Below are 19556 nucleotides of genomic sequence, written 5' to 3' on the forward strand. Positions count from 1 at the left end.
TCGGTCTGGGTTAATGCTGGATTGACTAACATGACTCGTCATTCCTCTGCTGCTGCAACCCTATATCAGAAGAAACGGGGAATTGATGACTGTTCGGGCTGAAACTTGGAGCAGATGTCTGCCTCTCAGTGTCGTGGACTTTGAAATGGGACTAAATTATTTTTCATTTTATATTAAAGAGAGGAGGTTCTTTTTTTTTCATTATCAGCGTGTGCACTCTGAATGTTCCTTCCTGACCCGACTCTCAGGTGGTCTCCTTGATGCTTTAGTAAAATGACAGCGCTTCAAAGCGCCAGGCTTTCAACACTGATTCATTTTGAACAGCACTTGAGGCCATTTAATGTTCAATTTTCACCTGCAGAGACGAAGGAGGGGGAGGAGATGCTGGTGAGCTGGTGTCTTCTCTGAATACTTGTGTACATGTCCATCCAAGTGGACATGGTTGTCTTTTTTTCCAACCACGTACCCTGATATGCCTACGTTATCCTGAGGCGTTTGACCTTTTAGAAGCCATCACTGCTGCTATAAATCATTTGCAGGTGATAGAATAGAAAGCCTTTATTGTCTTTGCATAGTGGATATACAAAAAGATTAGGAGCAGGGTTCGGCAAATGCTATGATTGACTCTGTCTGATTCTGCTTTCGGATCCTGCTTCAGTCATCGAGAGCTCATCGGGCGGGGGGCACCTTGGCAGCCATCACGCCTCACAATCCACAACTGTTATTTCCATTCTGGGCCATATAATTCATGCAAGATCCCTGTGATCTGCAGCTGAGCTAAGTGTCCACGAAGCTGGGCAGCAGAGAGGGCTGGAGGAGAGAGATAAAGCTGCCTACAAAGACTCATTCCGATTCAGATGATGAAATAAGACGGGCAAGAACAGGAGATGAGTTTTGAGGTTGATGGTTTCATGATGACCTTAAAGGCACCGGTTTCCCTGGGGCAACTGGACATTATCTCTGCAAGGCCCCTGACATTCTGTACAGTGGTAGCTCTTTAAAGCATGCCTCGTGAAAAAAAAGGGGGGGGGGGTACAGTCAGCAGGGTCTGAACGGAACAAACCCAACTTAGCGAAGGACTTTAATGCAGCGCATTTTCATACAGTAGGGGAAATAACCTGTGCTGTAAGTGCTCCCTGTATATTTCCAGTTCAGAGACGGTAATTACTGTTCAATATTTACAAGCCTTTAACTCTATCTGGCTAATTAGATGGTAAAACTACATCGCACATACACGCAAGGTTTTACAGCCGACGATAAACTTGCATCACAGAATATATGGTCACCTTGTTGCTTCATGTTGTGATTAGATGGCGTCGTGGTCCCAGCGGTGTCGCCAAACAGTAGTCAATTTTAATTGAGAAGTCGTTAATTTTATACTTTAGAAACAAACACCCTGCAGAGCTAAAAGTTGTTCCATCACAGACCAGTTATTGTTTTAACCTTTTATTGTGCCCTGGTTTCCAAGGATTTTGCATTTCAGAGTTCCTGCACTTCAGCAGTGTGCGATAAATTGACTTCAGGTCGGTCCTTCCTTGAACTCCTTCAGGATTAGAGATCATTGTCCATTTTACACAAAAACATGTAGGCTGCAAAACAAAGGAGGAGGAGTCAAGCGGTCAAAGCAGCAGATTAACCCTAACCCTTCACCTTGTGTTTGTAGTGAGATTATTCCTCATAGCCCCCTGATTATCTGGAATTTTGGAGGTTAGGGGTTGGTGATGACCGAGGTGTGGTGGGTCCTCTTATGGGAGTTCAAAGGGATCAAAATTAGTTATTAGACATTCGAAGGGCACTAGATTGCCATGCTGCAATTTCCACTCTCAGATTTATGACTTGGCCGCAAGGGGCCATTACAGCACAGAGACGACCCCTGCTCCCTCCCCAGCTAAAGGTTATAGTAAATCACAACCCCTCAACCCAATCCACACTCTCACATCTGTTCACACAAACATGACATTTCATTTCCCTTTTTGATCTGCAGTACACGAATGCTGCAATTTCTATTAAATAATCCTTCCCTGTCGAACAAGAGCTGAGTTTTTTTCATTTCACTGTTTTCCTCTGTTCCCCATTCAGGGCATGAGTGAAGGGACCAATCCCCCGCTGCCCTAATCTAACATCACAATGTTGTCATGCGAAGTGTCTTCAGGACAGCCATTTCTTATCTATTTCAGGAGCTGGCTCTTATGTCTTTTATCTTACTTATGTTATTGAATCATCTCACTGTACTTTTATTTGTACAAAGAGGACCTTGGAAGTTGGACAAAATCTGGAATATTTACTCTTTACGGTTCTCCATGTCGGTTCTGGAATGCTGTGATTGGAAATAGATTCCTCCTCTTTTTTTTGGCAGATGCATATATTAATGTTAACTATATGGTTCCAGAGGAGGTTCTATTGACAGTACTGTAGTGTGCTTGCTGTTTTTGCAATATTACCTGCTTATTGCCACGAAGCAGAACTTCTTGTGCTCTTTCAACATGAGAAACCGTCTTGAGTATTCAGAGCTGAGGAAATGAGCGTGAGCCGAGACCTTCTGTGGCTGTTCCTCAAGGTCTCTCTAGCTCCTCAGTGTCGGACCCAGAGTCTCTGTCATCCATCCTTCTTTATCGGCAAAAGGGAATCCAGTTGGTGCGGACCCCGAGTGGACTGCTGTATATTACAGGTCCCTTATTTCTGCATCAAAAAAGCAACTGGATTTTCCTTTTAAGTCAGATCCACTCTATGGGTTCCATGCTTCACCCCCATCACCCCCTCCAAAAAAAGAAGATCCAAAATGTTTTGTAAAACGATTTAATCCATCCTTTTGTCTTTAACAAGCAAATAAACAAACCGATGCGAGCAAAACATGCTGTAGCGAATACTCTTGTTCCACTCTCTTCCTTTTGTAAATGTCGACTTTGGTCTTTGTGTGCCAGGTTTACCATTAACATGTCCTTCTCATGATTAGCTTGTCTTCAAATGTCCAAGTGTCGTCATGGCGATGCTTGTCCATGTTCATGCAGCATCACTGTTCTGCACGTGTAGACTTAGGCTACCTGTGGGGAAGTGCAGTGTTTGCATTGATATCAGGAGGCTCAACTTGTCTTTTATTTATAGTCACCCTCTGTCCTGCCCTCCCTTTGGCCTCACGCTGTAAATATAACGGTGTTTATCAAATATTAATGATCTGGAGTACAGCGGCGCTGTCTAAGAACAGCATGTAGTAATTGAGAGAGCCGAACAAGAAGAACAACTCTGTTGCTGCTCATCGCCTCTCAGAGTGCTTTTCAGGACACCAAATGTCACGGCGCATTGAACAAGAGATTATTTTTGCTGCTTCAATCTCTCTTGCAATGGACATTTGTCGGATTTACTTTTTTGGAAGAGTGTCTAAAAGGTTGTGCTCGAGCCTCTTATCGACTGATTTGCCTCCATTTAAAGCTTTTAGGCGACATTGACGGACATCAATTCCTTTTCACGAAGATCCCTGACCCTCATTGCACTCCTGTCTGTTGCGTATTTATTTATTTCTGTGAGCTGCTGCCTGTGTTTCAGAATCTGCGTACTGTCAGTCACGACATCACATCTCCTGCCTCTCCTGACAGTGATGCACTATTGCCAGGGTGTTTTTGTATCCTGGAAGCATGACTCCAGCAGAAGCGCTCCATTAAAAAGAAAAAATTGCCTCGGCTGTAATTTTGGCTGACAGTCAGCCCGCTTGGGGAGGAAGCCTTGTCCACCATATAATTTAAAATTCACCTTCGAGGTAGACTCACACACACACATACTACGCACTGAAATACTGGCACACTATAGGTAGTTTGACCATATAATGAGAAGTGGGTAAAAGAGGGAGGTGGTTGAGGCAGCTGATCATGGGTCCTGCAAGAGAGATGTTTGGAACAGAGCCTCGACTCGTCCAGGTGGGATTTTTATACTTCCCAGCTCTTTTAATTGACTGTAAAATAGAGTTATAACACTGAAGCAAACCTGGCCGCTGACTCACTGACCTTGGAGAAGTTTTTGGAAGTGTAGACAAAAAGCAAAGAAACAGCTTTTTCAGTTACTCTAATTCACCAGTCGACTCAGCAATCAAACTCACCGCTCTGCATTTGCTGGGAGCTCACAGCTGGGCGCAGCAGTCAGCACAGCTGTCATGGTTTCCCCTGAGGGAGTCCATGAGTGTCCCCGGGGAACTTCAGTCCATACTGTGTGTGTGGCTGGGTACCAGAGTGAGTGTGCATGTGCACATCATTCGCCCTGAAATACCACAGCAGAGGTGAAAGTCCGGCGAACCGATGCGCTTGCAGATGCACTGTCATGCAAGCCCCAGCATGTACATCGTCACCTCTTTATTTATGTGCGAGGAGTCGTGTTTTCACTGCAGTGCATTCTGCAACTCGCTTCTCCCTATCGTTCCATCCTACCATCCTATTTTCAGGTTATTTATGAGGGCAACGCCTGGCGCTAGCATTTCCTGGAAATAGGTTGTGGTTGACTTGAGAGAAAGCAAAATAAATATCGTGGAATCTTCCATTTGTTGCATTTTTAGTGTCTTGAATTATGCAGCATGGTCCCCCCAAAAAAGGTTAAGCATACATTAGACTTGCAATTGGCTTGGTTGCCAGTATTTGTAGAAATCCAAACAAGCACAGTGCGATATTTAAAGAAATGGAAAAATAGAGAGTAAAGGAAAGAACAATGTGTGCTGTTGTGTGATCGGGGTGGTCTAATGTGACAACTGGTCTTGCATTGCAATCCAACAATTCTAATTTAGCAATAAGACTGTGGCAGGTTATGATCCAGTATATTATTCAGTTTTCAAACCGATTTAGCCAGGAGGCTGAGCGGGTTTTTTCTCTCGACGCTGCTGACTTAAACTCATCATCCTCTGGCTATCTGCTGTAACTCATGTGTTAAACTGGTAATTTTCTCAAATTGTTCCACTAAAGTGCAGTTGTAATTGGTGAGAGTCTACAAACACCACTATTGTTCTTCTTTTTATGCCCCTGCCATAAAATCACCCGAATCCATCCGCCGTTAGGTCTATCCATATCTCCTCAAAAATCAGTGGGCAGAATCCAGTAAAATCTTTACACTAGATTTGTAGGGGCCTTAAAGTCGTGCATCCCGAATTCTGTATCTTCTATTACCTTGTTTTACATTTACCACGTTTAAAATTAGGTGATTGCTGGTGACAACTGCATTCAGTGGTGGAAGTGCAGTACTGGAGTCGGACACAAGAAGCAGCAGAAGAAACAAAAGAAGAAACTTCAACCATTTGTTTCAGGATGCGACGTGAATCTATGATAAATGTGTAATGTGTCATGTCTCGTTTTTATTTTTAGATCAGAAAGTGTTTGTGTTTATGTCTGTAACACATCAGACACTGACAATCTGACAGATCCTGGACAAGTTAATTACAGTGGAGCTGCACACTGCAGCAGTTCTACTTCCTCCCTTCCTCTTAGATGGAGTAAGGAGACATTGACACCGTGACACGATGACAGACTGATGACCCCTCAGTGCAGCAGGAACAGCAGAACCGGTAGTCGAAGCTAACCAGCCATGCAGCGGCTGCTGTCAAACTCCGTGTCAGGGCTGGAAACACAATCGACTCGAGCTGTAACTGTCGAAAGCACAAATTGCGGGCAAAGGGTTTGCCATAAATAAATAGAACTCCTGAGAATAAAGAGTCTCAATCAGCAGCTATTTAAAGAGCCCATTATACCCTTTTCACACAAGTTAACGCAGCTCCCATAGAGTTAATGACTTCAGAATCACGAGAAGACAATCTGATTAAATTATGATTTTGCGATCATCTGGATTTGAGAGGTTGCATCTGAAGGAAATCCGCTCGGAGCTTCTTGTCCTGCATATGGCAGATTCCTTCCGCAGGGAAACGGGAGATCGTTTCTTTGCCTGTGTTGCATGTTGTAAACTAAAACCTTAAATCAGATGAGTAAATCCACTTGACTTTTTCAGACTTTTTCCACCACCACATAGAGAGGGATTTGCTTGTAACTTGGGGATTTCTGGGGTCTATGGTGTCTTTGTGTGGAGGATTTATCGCTCTATAAGGCCTACGAGGATTTGCTGCGCTACTATGAGACACGATATTACCACAGTCTGCCACAGAGTTATTGTCCTTGTCTCCTGAAGGGCAGATTGTGCACGCATTCTGAATTACAATGTGTGCTCAGACACACACATCACTTGTAGTATTTATTTGACAGCTTTTGGAAATTGATGATGGCAGAGCTGTTACTAATTATTATTTGTTCCATTTTTCATTAGAGATTAGTTTATGTATTTTTTTACTTTTTAATCATTTATTTTGAGAAAGTATGAGAGAATTATGTGATACCCAATATATATAATTTGTCATTGTCTGGTCAATCCAAACCTTACAAATATTTGATTTACTCTATAAAAAATGGAGCAGAAAATCCTGACTTTTTCTTATTGAGAATAATCACATCCCCCATCCTTTACATAAAAGGAATTAGTAGACTTCCTGTTATTGTGATGATAAAATGTGTTGCAGCATGGATTCTGGTTTTCGTCCTTGTTTTTCCAATTGAATCAACAATAAATTATTTAGAAGCAGAGTATATTGAGCAATTCCTGCAATACTGTGAACATGTCACCCTGAAATAGATGCATATTCTCATTGGATCCTGAAATCAAACAATGTGAATGCTTTTTATTCTGTTAACTGGGTCTGCATCGCATCCCTGAACCCATCAGGACTCACATCACACAGTTTTTTCCTTTGTACCTGCCTGTCGTGACCCGGTGCAGAAACCTCCGCGCCGTGCTTAATTTAGAATTGGTCGACGGGGGCAAAGTCAGAGCGACAGGCTGCATCTGCTCCTCTAAATGGTGTTTGAGTTCTTGTAACAGGCAGACGGCTTCCTACGTTGGTGTGTGATCATCAGGCTTATCGAGCGCTAATCGGCGTATAAATGGGGTTTTTAACTCTTTTTGTCAGTGTCAATGCAGAAACAATGAACTGAGGGCGAAGCTGATGGTCAGAGGGGATTTGGGATGCTTGATGGCCGCCTGTTTTATTTTAGACTCGGTCAGTCGAAGGTTTGCTGTCTTGTTGCTCGTGGGCATTTTAAAGACCATTTCTCTTTAGTGGTTCCTGAGCGATCACAGTAGCGTTCTGGAGATGATCGGCCTTGAGAGCAAAAATACATCTATTTTTGTTTTCCCTTCTCCACTCTTCTTTTATCTCCTTTTCATTTTCTTTTCTTTCACCTTCACATTTCACCGGAATGATTCTTCCTCTACATTCTCTCCATTTTCTTTCTCGCTCCTCTCATTTTTACAGTTTTTTTTATTGTCTCTTCCTCTCAACCCATTTATCCTCTTTTCCTGATTTTTCTCCTCTTCCATCCTTGTTACTCTTCTGCTCCTCCTTTTTTACTACCTTTTTCTCTTTTAAATTGTATTTCCATTCCTCTGTCTTCACATGTTCTCGTTTTTCTACTTTCTTATTTTCTTTTCTTCTTAATCGTAGTGGTTGTAGTAGTAGTAGTCTAATCTGCTTGTTGAACTTCTGGTTACTCTGTGACATAATTTCTGCCCCAGACAAATATGACTGTCAAACTACAATCTGCAGTCCTGATGCGGCGCCGCCACACTCCATCTGTCATCGCCGCTGTCCACAGTGCATTGTTTGCGTTTGATGCATAGGATTGTCCTCCCAGTCCTCCCCATACCTGCTCCGCTGTGATGCTCACACATTTCTCTTATATTTGTCGTCCAGGAGTTTGCTGCACTGACGAAGGAACTGAATGCCTGCAGGGAGCAGCTTCTGGAGAAGGAGGAGGAAATTTCCGAGCTCAAAGCAGAGAGGAACAACACCAGGGTGAGTGCATGCACTCTAAAAGATGTACTAAACTCACTATACTGTCACACACTGACATTGACAACCTGACAATTTATTATTTTGTTTTTATTTTTGTGCAGAGCATTTTTTGTTTGTTTGTTTGTTTTTCTTGCCAACCTTATGATTTATTTCTTCAATATCCACATTTCTGGAAACATTCCATCAGTTTCTCATAAGTTTCACAACTTGCAGCACATCGGCTGCAGAAAGCAAGCACCAACCGCACACTGAGATAGACGCCATGAGGCTCAAGCTGCGGGCTGGTCACACTTTCATGGCTGCAGAAGCACTGAAGCAACCATGTGCACTGTCCATTTCCAAGTCCCAGACACACCTCATTAGCTTCACCATTTTGCTTCACATGGATGGCCGCTCAAGAGTAAAGCTCAGTCCAACTGGCACCAACGCCCCGCAGGGTCCAGGTCAAAGACTTTAACGGATCATCTCAATTTTGCGGCGCTGAAGCCCCACATCAATAAATTTAAAAAACACATTTCCCCTCTGAAGCAGGAAGAACGCTCTGCTGTTGACAGATAAGACTGTTTTCCAGCCCTCTGCCGATTAACTGTGGATTGACAGCCTTGCACAATTTGTTTCTGGGTGGAGGCAGAATATTTTAGCACAACAGAAGCTGAGGAAGGCCAGAAAGGAAAGAGGTGAGAAGCAAGAAACCGGGAGAGGTGGAAGTCCTTTTCACTGTGTCACTTTATCATCACCTCTTCTGATGGGCAATCACAAACATAACGTTAATTACCGTGAGATTGGTTCCGTCGCTGGCTGGCATCTCATAATTTAATCACGGCATGTTCGGGGAGTCGGTGGACTGAGACATGGCAATGGAAGGACAGGTTATGATGATGTTTTGGATGAGCATCACAACCAACTGACGTGCATGTACTGTATGAATTCACTGACTCTCATACAGTCGACAGCAGACAAAGGATGAGGAGATCTACCGGTCAGGATGAGACCGATGTTCTGGATTCGTTTCCAATGGCAGAACTGGATTTACATTGTTATTCAAGACTCGGAGACTCCTTTCAGCCCCGCTCAAGGTTTGCAAGTGGGATTGTGATTTCCCAACCAGTGGGTTAACACAGAACAGATTATTTCAAATTAAACTTTGAACCAGATCCTTATCCTGGGGATATTATATTACGTCTCCGCACAACTTCCAAGAGGAAATGAGGTGTTGAATGAAGTGTCGGTTTCTTTCCTTTTACTGCATCGGACTTAAGTATGAAAAAAGTATGAAGCCTCCTGGCTTCATACTTTTGCTCCAATGATTTCTTCCATCTTATTCTTCAGCTACTGTTGGAGCATCTGGAGTGTCTGGTGTCCAGGCATGAGCGGTCGCTTCGCATGACGGTGGTCAAGCGCCAGGCTCAGTCGCCCTCGGGAGTATCGAGTGAAGTTGAGGTCCTCAAAGCACTCAAGTCCTTGTTTGAACACCATAAAGCCCTAGATGAGAAGGTGAGTGTGTTTCAATTAGCGCATCATTTCAGCTCAGAGGTGTCTGAATGAACAGTGTGTGAGGCGGCATCAGGAACCAACATGCCTGACTTGTCAAGTGATTGGTGTGGATTACCTTTTTGGTTTGCGGCTTTTGAACCTCCACAACCACACACAGAATTTCAGAATTCTCCTGTCACCCTGCTGCTCTGTGAACTTAACCTCTGTGCGATATTACAATGTCTTTGTAATCCATTTATCACCCCCCCCCCCCCATAAAGCCATCATTTATAAAGCATTTCCAGTGCCATGCTGCTAAAGGGAATAAAAGCTGCGGTAGCCGTTCTGACTCCAAACCTGGCAATCATCGAATCCATGGTTGATCTATTTTGAGATCAGGCACCCTGTTGGGTCACAGTACTGCAAGTAATTGCTCAAGCTGAGGTGATCCAAGAATAAGATGTGTCAAAGAGGAAGACAGGAATCTCGGAGGGCAATCTTACCCCTGCAACCGCCGGATTAAAAGCAGCGAAAAGCCTCATGATGCTGCTTTGAAGCCACAGCAACAATGTTCTAGTGAGGTTGAGGGAGGGAAGTAGGACAGTCAAAGGGGAAATCTACAGTCGGGAGATCTACAAGACCTTTGTTTTGTTTTCAGGTACGGGAGAGACTACGAGTTTCACTGGAGAGGGTTTCTGTCCTGGAGGAGGAGCTTACAGCAGCCAATCAGGAGGTAAACACTGCAACTGTTTTTGCAAGATAATGGATGTTTTGATATCATTAAATCACACCCTGGATGGATGGATGGAATATAAGTTAATGTAATGACATATTTTCATTAATTGCAGTAATTATAGTAATTTTAGCAACCAAAACACAAACACCTATAACAATTTGAATAAAAAAATTCTGAAGTACATCCATGGTGTGCAAATGGAGATGGCCAGCTGTTTAATTGTCTTCTCAAATGCATTTGGCAATGTCAAGTGCATGTTTTGAAATAAACAAGAAAGAGTACATGATTATTTGCTGCTCAGTTATGTGGATATAAATTAAATTCATGGCCTAATTCATCCTGGAATACAGTAGATGTTCCCTGAAGTGATCATCAACTCAAACAACTGGAGTGCATCTGCCAGTTCCACTCCCCCACATCTACATGGGGGAGCCACACTAAATGTATTGTGCATGCGTGTGCCTGACAGAAGGCTGGCAACTTTCGCAAGCTTTTTTTTCAGCCTTCTGGTTCAGGTGGGCAGAGGACAGGTCTTGTGTTGCAGATGGTCCTGTTCCATCTGAGAAGTAACCCTCAGGTTGTGCACTTCAAAGCCTGCCAGACACGCCAGCCTGACACTCCGACCATGAATGAAAGTTAGTGAAGAGAGTAAGAAAGGGAGGAGGGAACGGACTCTTGGGACGCTGTCGGCGCAGAGGAGAGGAAACGCAAAGAGAACTGAGAGAGTGAGAAGACAGAAATAGAGATAGCAGGTGGGGGGCAGCAGCCGGTGGAGGGGTGGGTATGTTAATGAGCGTGCAGGGGTGATGATCAGCTTGTTTGTGGTCTGAATCCTTATAGACATTGGAGGATCTGAGCAGGGAGGGGCAGAAGGTTTTTTTTTTGGTTTACATCCTAAAAATTATTTACATGCCCGCAAATGTTCCAAAATCTGTACAGTACATTTGTGAGGCTGTACAACGTAAATGGTTAACAGTGGACAGACGAGTGATTGGACCTCAGGGCAGTTCAATCGTTTGCAAAACAGGAGTGTCCATGACTCCAGGGAGGTGGCAAGAGTTAGGAACCAGCGAATTGGTAATTGATTAGTGAGGGAGGTCTGTTATAACCCCCCCCCCCCCCCCCTCACAGCAGGGTTCCAGACAACACCGCCATGCCCGATCAAATCCTCGGCCTTTCACCTCATGCAGTCCCAGGTGTTTAAGCGGACATGCACTGATTACGCCACTGATTGCAATTTGGCGTTATGGAATGAACTAATCCAGACTGTGTTGTGCTGCATTGTAGCATTTAGTAAGCAGCAGCTAGCAATCAACACTGCGGTCTCTGATCAGCAAACGCACAATTATACAAATGTTATACACAAGGCGAGAAGTAAATAAACACAATCAAAAGCTATCCCTGATAGCTATTCATATCGGCACCGCCAATCCTCCTCTTCAGACATAAAGTCCCAACGCTGCCTGAAGGCAACATTTAGAAATAATAAAATAAATCTGGATTAAAAGATGATGAGTGACAACCATAAATCTGCCCTGACTCAGGACTGGATTGGTGGAAGGAACTCTTCAGTGAAGAAAAATAAAATGACACAAAATAGATCATTTCTGAAACCGCTTGCAGCTGATTAATTGTTTTTGAGAAGACTATAAATCAATGCAAAGGTAGATTTATTTTGTTGTGTTTATTTTGTTGTGAGGCATGGTTATGCCATTGTTGAAACAGACATTTTGTAGTCAGTTTGTGACAGCAAAGGTGAAGGTCGGATGGATCACAGTGAAGCCTGGGGACAGGTTTGATGCTGGATCAAGTCTGGATGTTGTGTGTGGAAAAGATCTTTTGTCAGCCTCTTTCCCTACTTAGAAAAAAAACCCAAACCTGGCATTGACTCAATGGTTATGTCCATGATTATCCCACAGAGCTACCTCAGAAAAAGATGCCTTCTTTAAACCGCATCTAAAGGAATATTTTGTGTGATTACTAATGATTAAGGGCTGTTTTAAAACAAAGAACAGAAAAGGCTTTCTGTTTGTGAGCTGATAAATAATTAAGGGGAAATGTGCATGTTTGGGATTTTACTTATGGCTGTTTCAGAGCATCTTCAATGCTTCTGCATACCAACCTGATGCTACTTCATGCAGCATGGAACATGTGCTGAATTTAGTTGTTTGTTTTTGCGCTCCGCAAAAAACAAAGTGGGTTCATGCCACTTATATTCATGTAGTAAACTTGTCACAACAACAGAAGACAAATATCCAGAACACACAATTAATTAAAAAAGTAAAAATCAGTCATCCTACAAAAAGTCAGCACAACACAAAACAATCAAGTATCGGTACCTGTATTGATTTTCTTTAACAACCTTACAACCTCAATAAGAATATGGATCAAGTTGATCATCACACAATAATAGATTGTCCTCTTTGTGTACCTCTAAACATATTCCTCAGTCTGATGTGAACATTTCCCACAGTTCCTCTGTCTAATTTGACCTGTCATGTTCACCGTATTTATTATGCATGTAAAGTGTTCCTGCCTGTTGGGGGAAATAAGTTCTCTAATTGGCTTGCTGCCCTCTTGGCTCCAGATCTGACACCTTGTGAGTTTGAAATGATGCTGCAAGGTCTCAGTCTCACTATTTACTCTGTAGTCGCACTATATTAATTCAGTCACACATTCTCTACCGCTTCTCTGCTCTGTGGGTCACGGACGTTGCTGGAGCCTCTCCCAGCTTGCTTTGGGGAGAGGCAGAGTGCACCCCGAATGCTGGAGGAAACCGGGAAAGGCTTGGCAAGGCGGGAAGGCTGATGGGATGAAAGATTGATCTGTCATGAATCATTATTTTAGATCACCTGTAATAACTTGCATGCTTTTAAATTACCAGCTCAGTGTTTTTTTTCTTTTTTCTGGTGCTGGAGAGTCAAACACAACAACTTCAGATTGGTGGTGAGAGATAACAGCAAGGCACGCTTGCAATGTCGTTCCCCCCCTCGTGATTAGAGTGATAATCACAGGGTGAATTATGAGTTCAGAATGGTAACTTTGAGATGGGGAAACAAGCCCTAAGTCACGTGATAATTATAGTGATTGGATCAGTGTGCTTGCTTCAGGCCTCATGTGTCAAAAAGAATGTTGATACATTCCTGCAGAAGTGCTGCGTGAGAGAGAAACTGCTTCAGTTTGTGCTGCAAAGCCACATCAAAGAAAAGCAAATGCACATCTGGTCAGATTTTTTTGTTTCGTGTCAGCTGTGACTTCTGTCATAAACCCTTCCTGGTGTGTGTCTGCAGGTATTCTGACATGTTCAGGCTCTAATGTTTGTGCTTTTCTGTTGCCTCGCAGATTGTGGCCTTACGGGAACAAAATGCGCACATTCAGAGGAAAGTGGCCTCAGGAGAGGGAGGAGAGGACATGCTGGAGGGTGACGCTCAGCAGAAGGTCCATGGGAAGGTAAGCATCCAGAATATTAGCAGGATCTATATATAGATATGATAAAATAAAATATTTTTTCCACAGCAGCAGGAAAGTCATGATTTTAATGATAATAATATATAATATAAAGAATTGGCTAGAAATAGACAAAAGTAAAATCTGTTGTTTTCTTTCTACGTGTTGTTTCCTTTTTATTTTTCCAATCATTAACCGGTTATTAAACCGTTTGAGTTTGGATCTGTAAAATATGCCGACATGCCGCATCCTCAAATGCCTACAAAGTCGCTGCACCAGTGATCACGGCGCTGCTCGCGAAGCTGGTTTGGTTGCGTCACGCCAATGGTTCATGGAGAAAACATTTGAAAACGGAGTTTTAAATGCAAAGTTGAGCAAAATAATACAGTAGAAATCATATATATTTCATACAGTCAGCTGTGCATGTGTACAGGAGGTGGCCTACATTGGCTGTGCCCTACTATTATGCAGCGGCACGCGCGGGCCTGCAGAACTAAACACAAAGTACCCTCTGATCAGAAAAATGTGTCGCTGCATCCGTATTTACTCTATCATTCAGAACAGACCCTGCATCTGAGCCCAAACAACCAGCCCCAGGTACCAAAACAGGCCCTTTGGCATGCAGAGAGCGGTGTGCACACCCTACAGCAGTAGATCAATGGCGGTCCCATTACCTGGTCTGGTGCAAGAGGAGGAGGGATGTGGGCAGTAAAAAGATGAAGGGCGTGTTGCGCAGAAGGATTGAATAATGAGGAGACGGCTATCGTCTGCCGTGTTTTGTGAAGATAAAAGGACTGACTCGGAGTACGTGTTGTTTTTTTAGTGGTTGCTGGTGTTTGCGAAATAAATTGCATCGATATGTATTTACTGCTAGCCTGTGGTTAAGCTGGGAGCAAGGGTTACTCTCCACCACTCATGGGGACTGACAGATGCGTGAAGGGGGAATGACAACCCTGATAAGCAGGATCTGAAGCGCAATCCACCCCGCCTGATTCACACGTGTCCCTGGGTTGTCATTAATGTGACTGGTGGAAAGATGCCAGCGAGACAGGGGAGGAAGATGTGCACATTGACCCACTGTGCCCTCAAACCATTTCTGCATATCTGGATCTGCCAGATGACCAACTAATACAGTCTGACAGAATAATTCTGTTTATTCATCACTTTGATTTTTAATTCAGACTGTCGGCCATGACACCCAGAGCAGCTTTAAGGGCGTACACGAGGCCTGGGTTTCCATTTTCCATTTGAGAAACCATCTCTTTTATGTTAGAAGTATGGAGTAGCATAAAGTCTTAATGCTCAAGGGAAGTTCCGGCACCTCATTTGCTTCACTTATTTGAATTTGATAATGCACTATTCAATATTTTATTCTATACTTTGTCCTCGATTGGGATCTATCTATAATGAAATGTGCATTTTTCAAATTAGTCTTAGTCTTCACATTGTATTTCACTGCACTTTTTTTGGTGTTTTTATTCATCTGATAAATAAGTCTTATATTTGTAATAAGATGTCTGGAAATGTTGATCTTTTCTAATTGAAGATTGCAATATAGACTTCTACATATACGGTATAAAGTAGATACGACAAAATCTGCTGGGTAAGCAAGGATTAAGTTCAGAATCTTTTGACTTTGGGGTGAACTGCTCCATGAAATGTATCTGCTCAAGTGGCAAAATAAAAAAATCTAAACTGTCACAGGTTATAAAAACATTCTAATTTGCAAGAAAATGGATGTGTTAATGTTGCAAGACTGTGAAATGAGCACAGTAATGGGAGCTACAGCTGAATAATCTTTCTGTGTCTGTGTTGTGACATTGTGCAATAAACTACAGCTAAATCCTTAAAGCTGACGCGCACTGCCGGAGCGCCGGTATTAAAAGCAGTGGCATGATTTAGTGGGTCCCGTTGCCGACTCAGGTGAGCCATTGATCACAGGTAGCAGCTGGAGAAGCCTAATTAGGATGGGCTGCTCCATGGGTTGGATGCAGAAAGTGAGCTGCGCAATAAAGACATCATTTCCTCAGTCTTCCGATCCATTTGAACAGTAGTAGTTAGTAGTTGTAATAGTTCTCAAAGGAAAGTGTGCTCTGATAATAGAACTCTTTCTGACGCATCATTCTCGGCCCTCTGTGGCGTCGTTTCCAGTCGACTTCGAGCAGAGGCCAGTGGAGCTGCACTGAGTGAATCTTAATCATATTGCGAATTCAAGTGTCAAAACCAATTTTTCCAAAGCAGTCTGGAGTGATTCTCTTTTGCTCACTCTTTGTCACCATCTGAATCATTGGAAGCAGGGAATGCGCAAAAAAGCCTCGGGCTCCCGAACTTGAAATTATTGGAGTGCTAATGTGTGTAATGCCTCGAAAAGAAGATTTGGTATCTGAAGTGGGAGAAATTGTAATTGCTCAAGCGTAATTTCAGCACACCACAGGAAGCAGGCAGGAAGATGTGCTTCACTGGTTTATTGCAATCCTGCTTATTCTTCTACTTTGTTACTTTCTGTCATTATTCTACTGCACTATTAACTCTTAATAATTATTAACTGTTTCTGTTATTTAATATTTCTTTTCTTTTTTAACCCGCTGCAAAATGAGGAAGTATGTTGCAGAATTATGCAAAGACTGCAGGACAGAGTTCTGATGGACGGGGTAGAAGGATACAGTATAAATACACAGGCTTATTCCCCCCATTTAATCTAATTAAGCAAAATCTATTGAAGTAATTTCCATGACACATTGTAGAAAAGCAGGTCATGGGCCAAGCAAGCTGCAGATTGCAGGATTTCATCCTCAGATCCGGGATAATGTCCACCCGTCTTTTAAGAAGACAGGTGAGCTTTACCTCTGTTGTCACGCTGAAGCGAAAGTTTCCATCCCACCTTTGCTGATCTCTCACCCCCAGCGGCTGTCCAACGGCTCCCTGGAGACTGCCCACGACGCGAGCCAGGTGGTGGAGCTGCAGGACCTTCTGGAGAAGCAGAACTACGAGCTGGCCCAGATGAAGGAGCGCATGTCCTCCCTCTCCTGCCGAGTCTCTGAGGTGGAACAGGAGCTGGAGACGGCCCGCAAGGACCTCATCAAGTCGGAAGAGATGAACAACAAGTACCAGAGGGACATCAAAGAGGTTACGGCGCAAACATTTTCCTGGGAATAACGGTTGCAAGAGAGACATCAAAGAAGGCCTAAAAAAAGCTGCCATTAGCATACACTCTGAAAATCACCCTGCCTGTGGCTGTGTGTGTGCGTGCGTGTGTGTGTGTGTGTCATTCATGCAAACATTTGCAGCCACACTTTTTTCTTTAAGTGCCAAAACTTCTAAAAAGCCTCTATTAGCATCTCATTCAAACCATCACACACAAGCAGGTGAATGCTATTAATATACGCCATAAAGGAAAAGGCTATACGCACATCTCAGGGACACACTCCAACACTTTGCACTTAAATATAAGAAAAACAACCGGCTGTCTCTGCATCTGCCACTGTTTGTTCCTCATATATTATTTTTACATTGGAGTGTTGATGTGTAAAACGCAAAAAACAGCTGGTAAAGTTCCTCGAAAAAATACTTTTTTTCATAAATTGGCAACTGTCAGAGCGCAATCATAAGCCCATTTAGCACATGCGTGCGTTAGGTGAAGTGGACTGAATCCAAAATATGAGCTGATCCCCGTCACCCCTTTAGTGGAAATTACAGCAAACTAACAATGCAGTGATTGCAGTCTGGCTAATGCAGCCTTATCTGAGGCACCATGTGTTATTAGCCTGCGCTGCCTCCGCAGAGAGCCACAGCCCATTCAGTTCTCTGTGTTACTACGATTTTTGAAACCATGCGTAATCACATGGGTTTGCCAGCAATTCTCCATGCAGGAAATTAGCTCTTGGAGCTTCCGAGATAACACTTATACCCTCATGAGAATAAAAGCAGGTTTCAAGTTGCCTCATGCAAGATCACTTTATTGGTTGTGTGTTTTTGTTACTGTAATCATGTTATATATTAAATATATTTGGATTTTACTTACATGTGTGAGTGTTTCTTGACATGATCTGATTTTTATGTTTTGTATTCATAGCATGCAGCTGCCCCATCCTATATTTCAGTTTGCACTGTGAAGTTGTGCTTTAATTTTTCATGATTCAAATGTACTCATATAATGAAAAAACATAAATCAAGCTTGTGGATATATAAATGTAAGGCTAACTACAGTTATTGCTGCGTAGGGCATGACCATAACAGCTGAAATTTCATTTTTCTATCATAATGTTCTTCCTCTTCGACTCTGATTTTTGTATGGGTTTTTTCCGACACGCAGGCCATGTGTCAAAAGGAGGACATGGAGGAGCGGATTGTAACTTTGGAAAAACGCTACCTGAGCGCTCAGCGGGAGTCCACCTCAGTGCACGACATCAACGACAAACTGGAGAATGAGTTGGCCAATAAGGAGGCTTTCCTCAGGCAGGTCTGTATAATCCAGAGGGATACAGAAAAGAATCAAACATGCATTCAGCTGGTTGTACAACAGACATGATCCTCAAAGGTCTGGCAATGAGGAAACCTCTTGACATTTTCAGATAATGTCAGAGGAAATTACTGAGGGGAAAGAATTTTAATGGTTTTACTTGAATGTTTACTTTGAGCAGGTGGTTTAAAGTCATTGTCATAACTGATTAAATACTGTAACTACTGTCAGGCACTTGTGCTCCAGCTGAGTTCTGGAGGGCCGGAAGGAATGTCAAAGTAATATTAACGGAGGTAATCACAATTTGATGAATGAAGATCTCCACATCCTGTTACCCGATTTCATTTTAGTCTCGAGAATGTACATGCTTCTGACTTGTGGAAAATACATCCAATATTTGCTTAGCTGAGGGAAAAAGAGTTAGTCATGACCTGTACTCACATTCTCTCCAATTGGAGTAAACTGGACCTCGCCATTATCTCCTTAAAGGCGCTGGACATTATTAAAACCCGTCTGACACACATTATGCCACTTCTCAGTGACTGGCAATAAAATCACGTCAATCCAAACGGTGGATGTTGCTGTGGTTAAATCCACTAAGTGGCAGAAAACTCTTCCAGAAGCATGTATAAATGCTTTGCCCAATGTCACTTTTTAACGAGTTGTCAATGAGAAGGAATGGGAAAAAAAGATTCACTGAAACGGGATACAGCACACCATAGTATGGAACTGGGACAGCTTTAATTCCTCAGCGTGCTTATTGAGCTTTTCACCATTATCTTTCAACTAATTGATATTGGAGTTCACAATGACGTGTGTTTCTGATGTCCCTGCGCACAGATGGAGGAGAAGAACCGGCAGCTGCAGGAGAGACTGGAGCTCGCGGAGCAGAAGCTCCAGCAAACGATGAGGAAGGCCGAGACGCTGCCGGAGGTGGAGGCTGAACTGGCCCAAAGAATAGCAGCGCTCACCAAGGTGAAGACGCACGCACACGCGCGCACCTAAACACTCGTTCCGTTGACACATTCCCACAGATGCCTTCGACTCTAGATTTTGTTTTCCTCTATCTGTGTGTAAGTGTCCGTGTGGTGTCATGTCATGACGTTTCAACATGTCCCTCTTCCTCTCCCTCGGCCACATAGTCTGACTCCAGCTCCTCTTCCTCCCCTGATGATTATCACTTTGTTATGGAAGCTAAACTCCAGGACATGAAGTCCATTCTTAGGAAGGTAGTCCCACAGGGAATCACAGCTACTGCCAGCACCTCTAGAGAGCAGATGTCATTCATTTACCTTAGTGTTTTGTGGCGAGTGTGTTTCCTGGGGTTCTGCTCTGGCTGTTCTACCACCATAGGACGGCTGCATGGCACTTCTGGCTGGAGCTCATACTTGGCAGTGCTGGAGGAGCTCTGTTCCTCTTTCATTCTATTCTTCGGTGGCCTTGTTCTCCATCTCTCTCCTTGTCACGCTTTCTTTCAACCAGCTCTTTCCGCATTTATGCTTTAACACAATAGATTTCCATCTTTGATTTTGGGATAGATAGAGGCTTTGGCTTGTGTCGTTGCCACGTCTTTTCTT

At 43.2% G+C, this 19556-nt stretch overlaps 1 protein-coding gene across 1 annotated transcript in view; it reads left to right on the top strand.

The window, feature by feature from the left end:
* The window catches only part of ppfia2 (PTPRF interacting protein alpha 2), a 79031-nt gene that overhangs the window by 44167 nt on the left and 15308 nt on the right, over positions 1-19556 (top strand). The window contains exons 2-8 of the mRNA XM_068757717.1: positions 7763-7864; positions 9194-9358; positions 9996-10070; positions 13416-13523; positions 16425-16646; positions 17833-17979; positions 18820-18954. Coding sequence (XP_068613818.1) covers positions 7763-7864; positions 9194-9358; positions 9996-10070; positions 13416-13523; positions 16425-16646; positions 17833-17979; positions 18820-18954 — 954 coding nt within the window. The remainder of the gene's footprint in view (positions 1-7762; positions 7865-9193; positions 9359-9995; positions 10071-13415; positions 13524-16424; positions 16647-17832; positions 17980-18819; positions 18955-19556) is intronic.

Source organism: Brachionichthys hirsutus, unplaced genomic scaffold, assembly GCF_040956055.1.
Source record: "Brachionichthys hirsutus isolate HB-005 unplaced genomic scaffold, CSIRO-AGI_Bhir_v1 contig_886, whole genome shotgun sequence".
Taxonomy (NCBI): domain Eukaryota; kingdom Metazoa; phylum Chordata; class Actinopteri; order Lophiiformes; family Brachionichthyidae; genus Brachionichthys; species Brachionichthys hirsutus.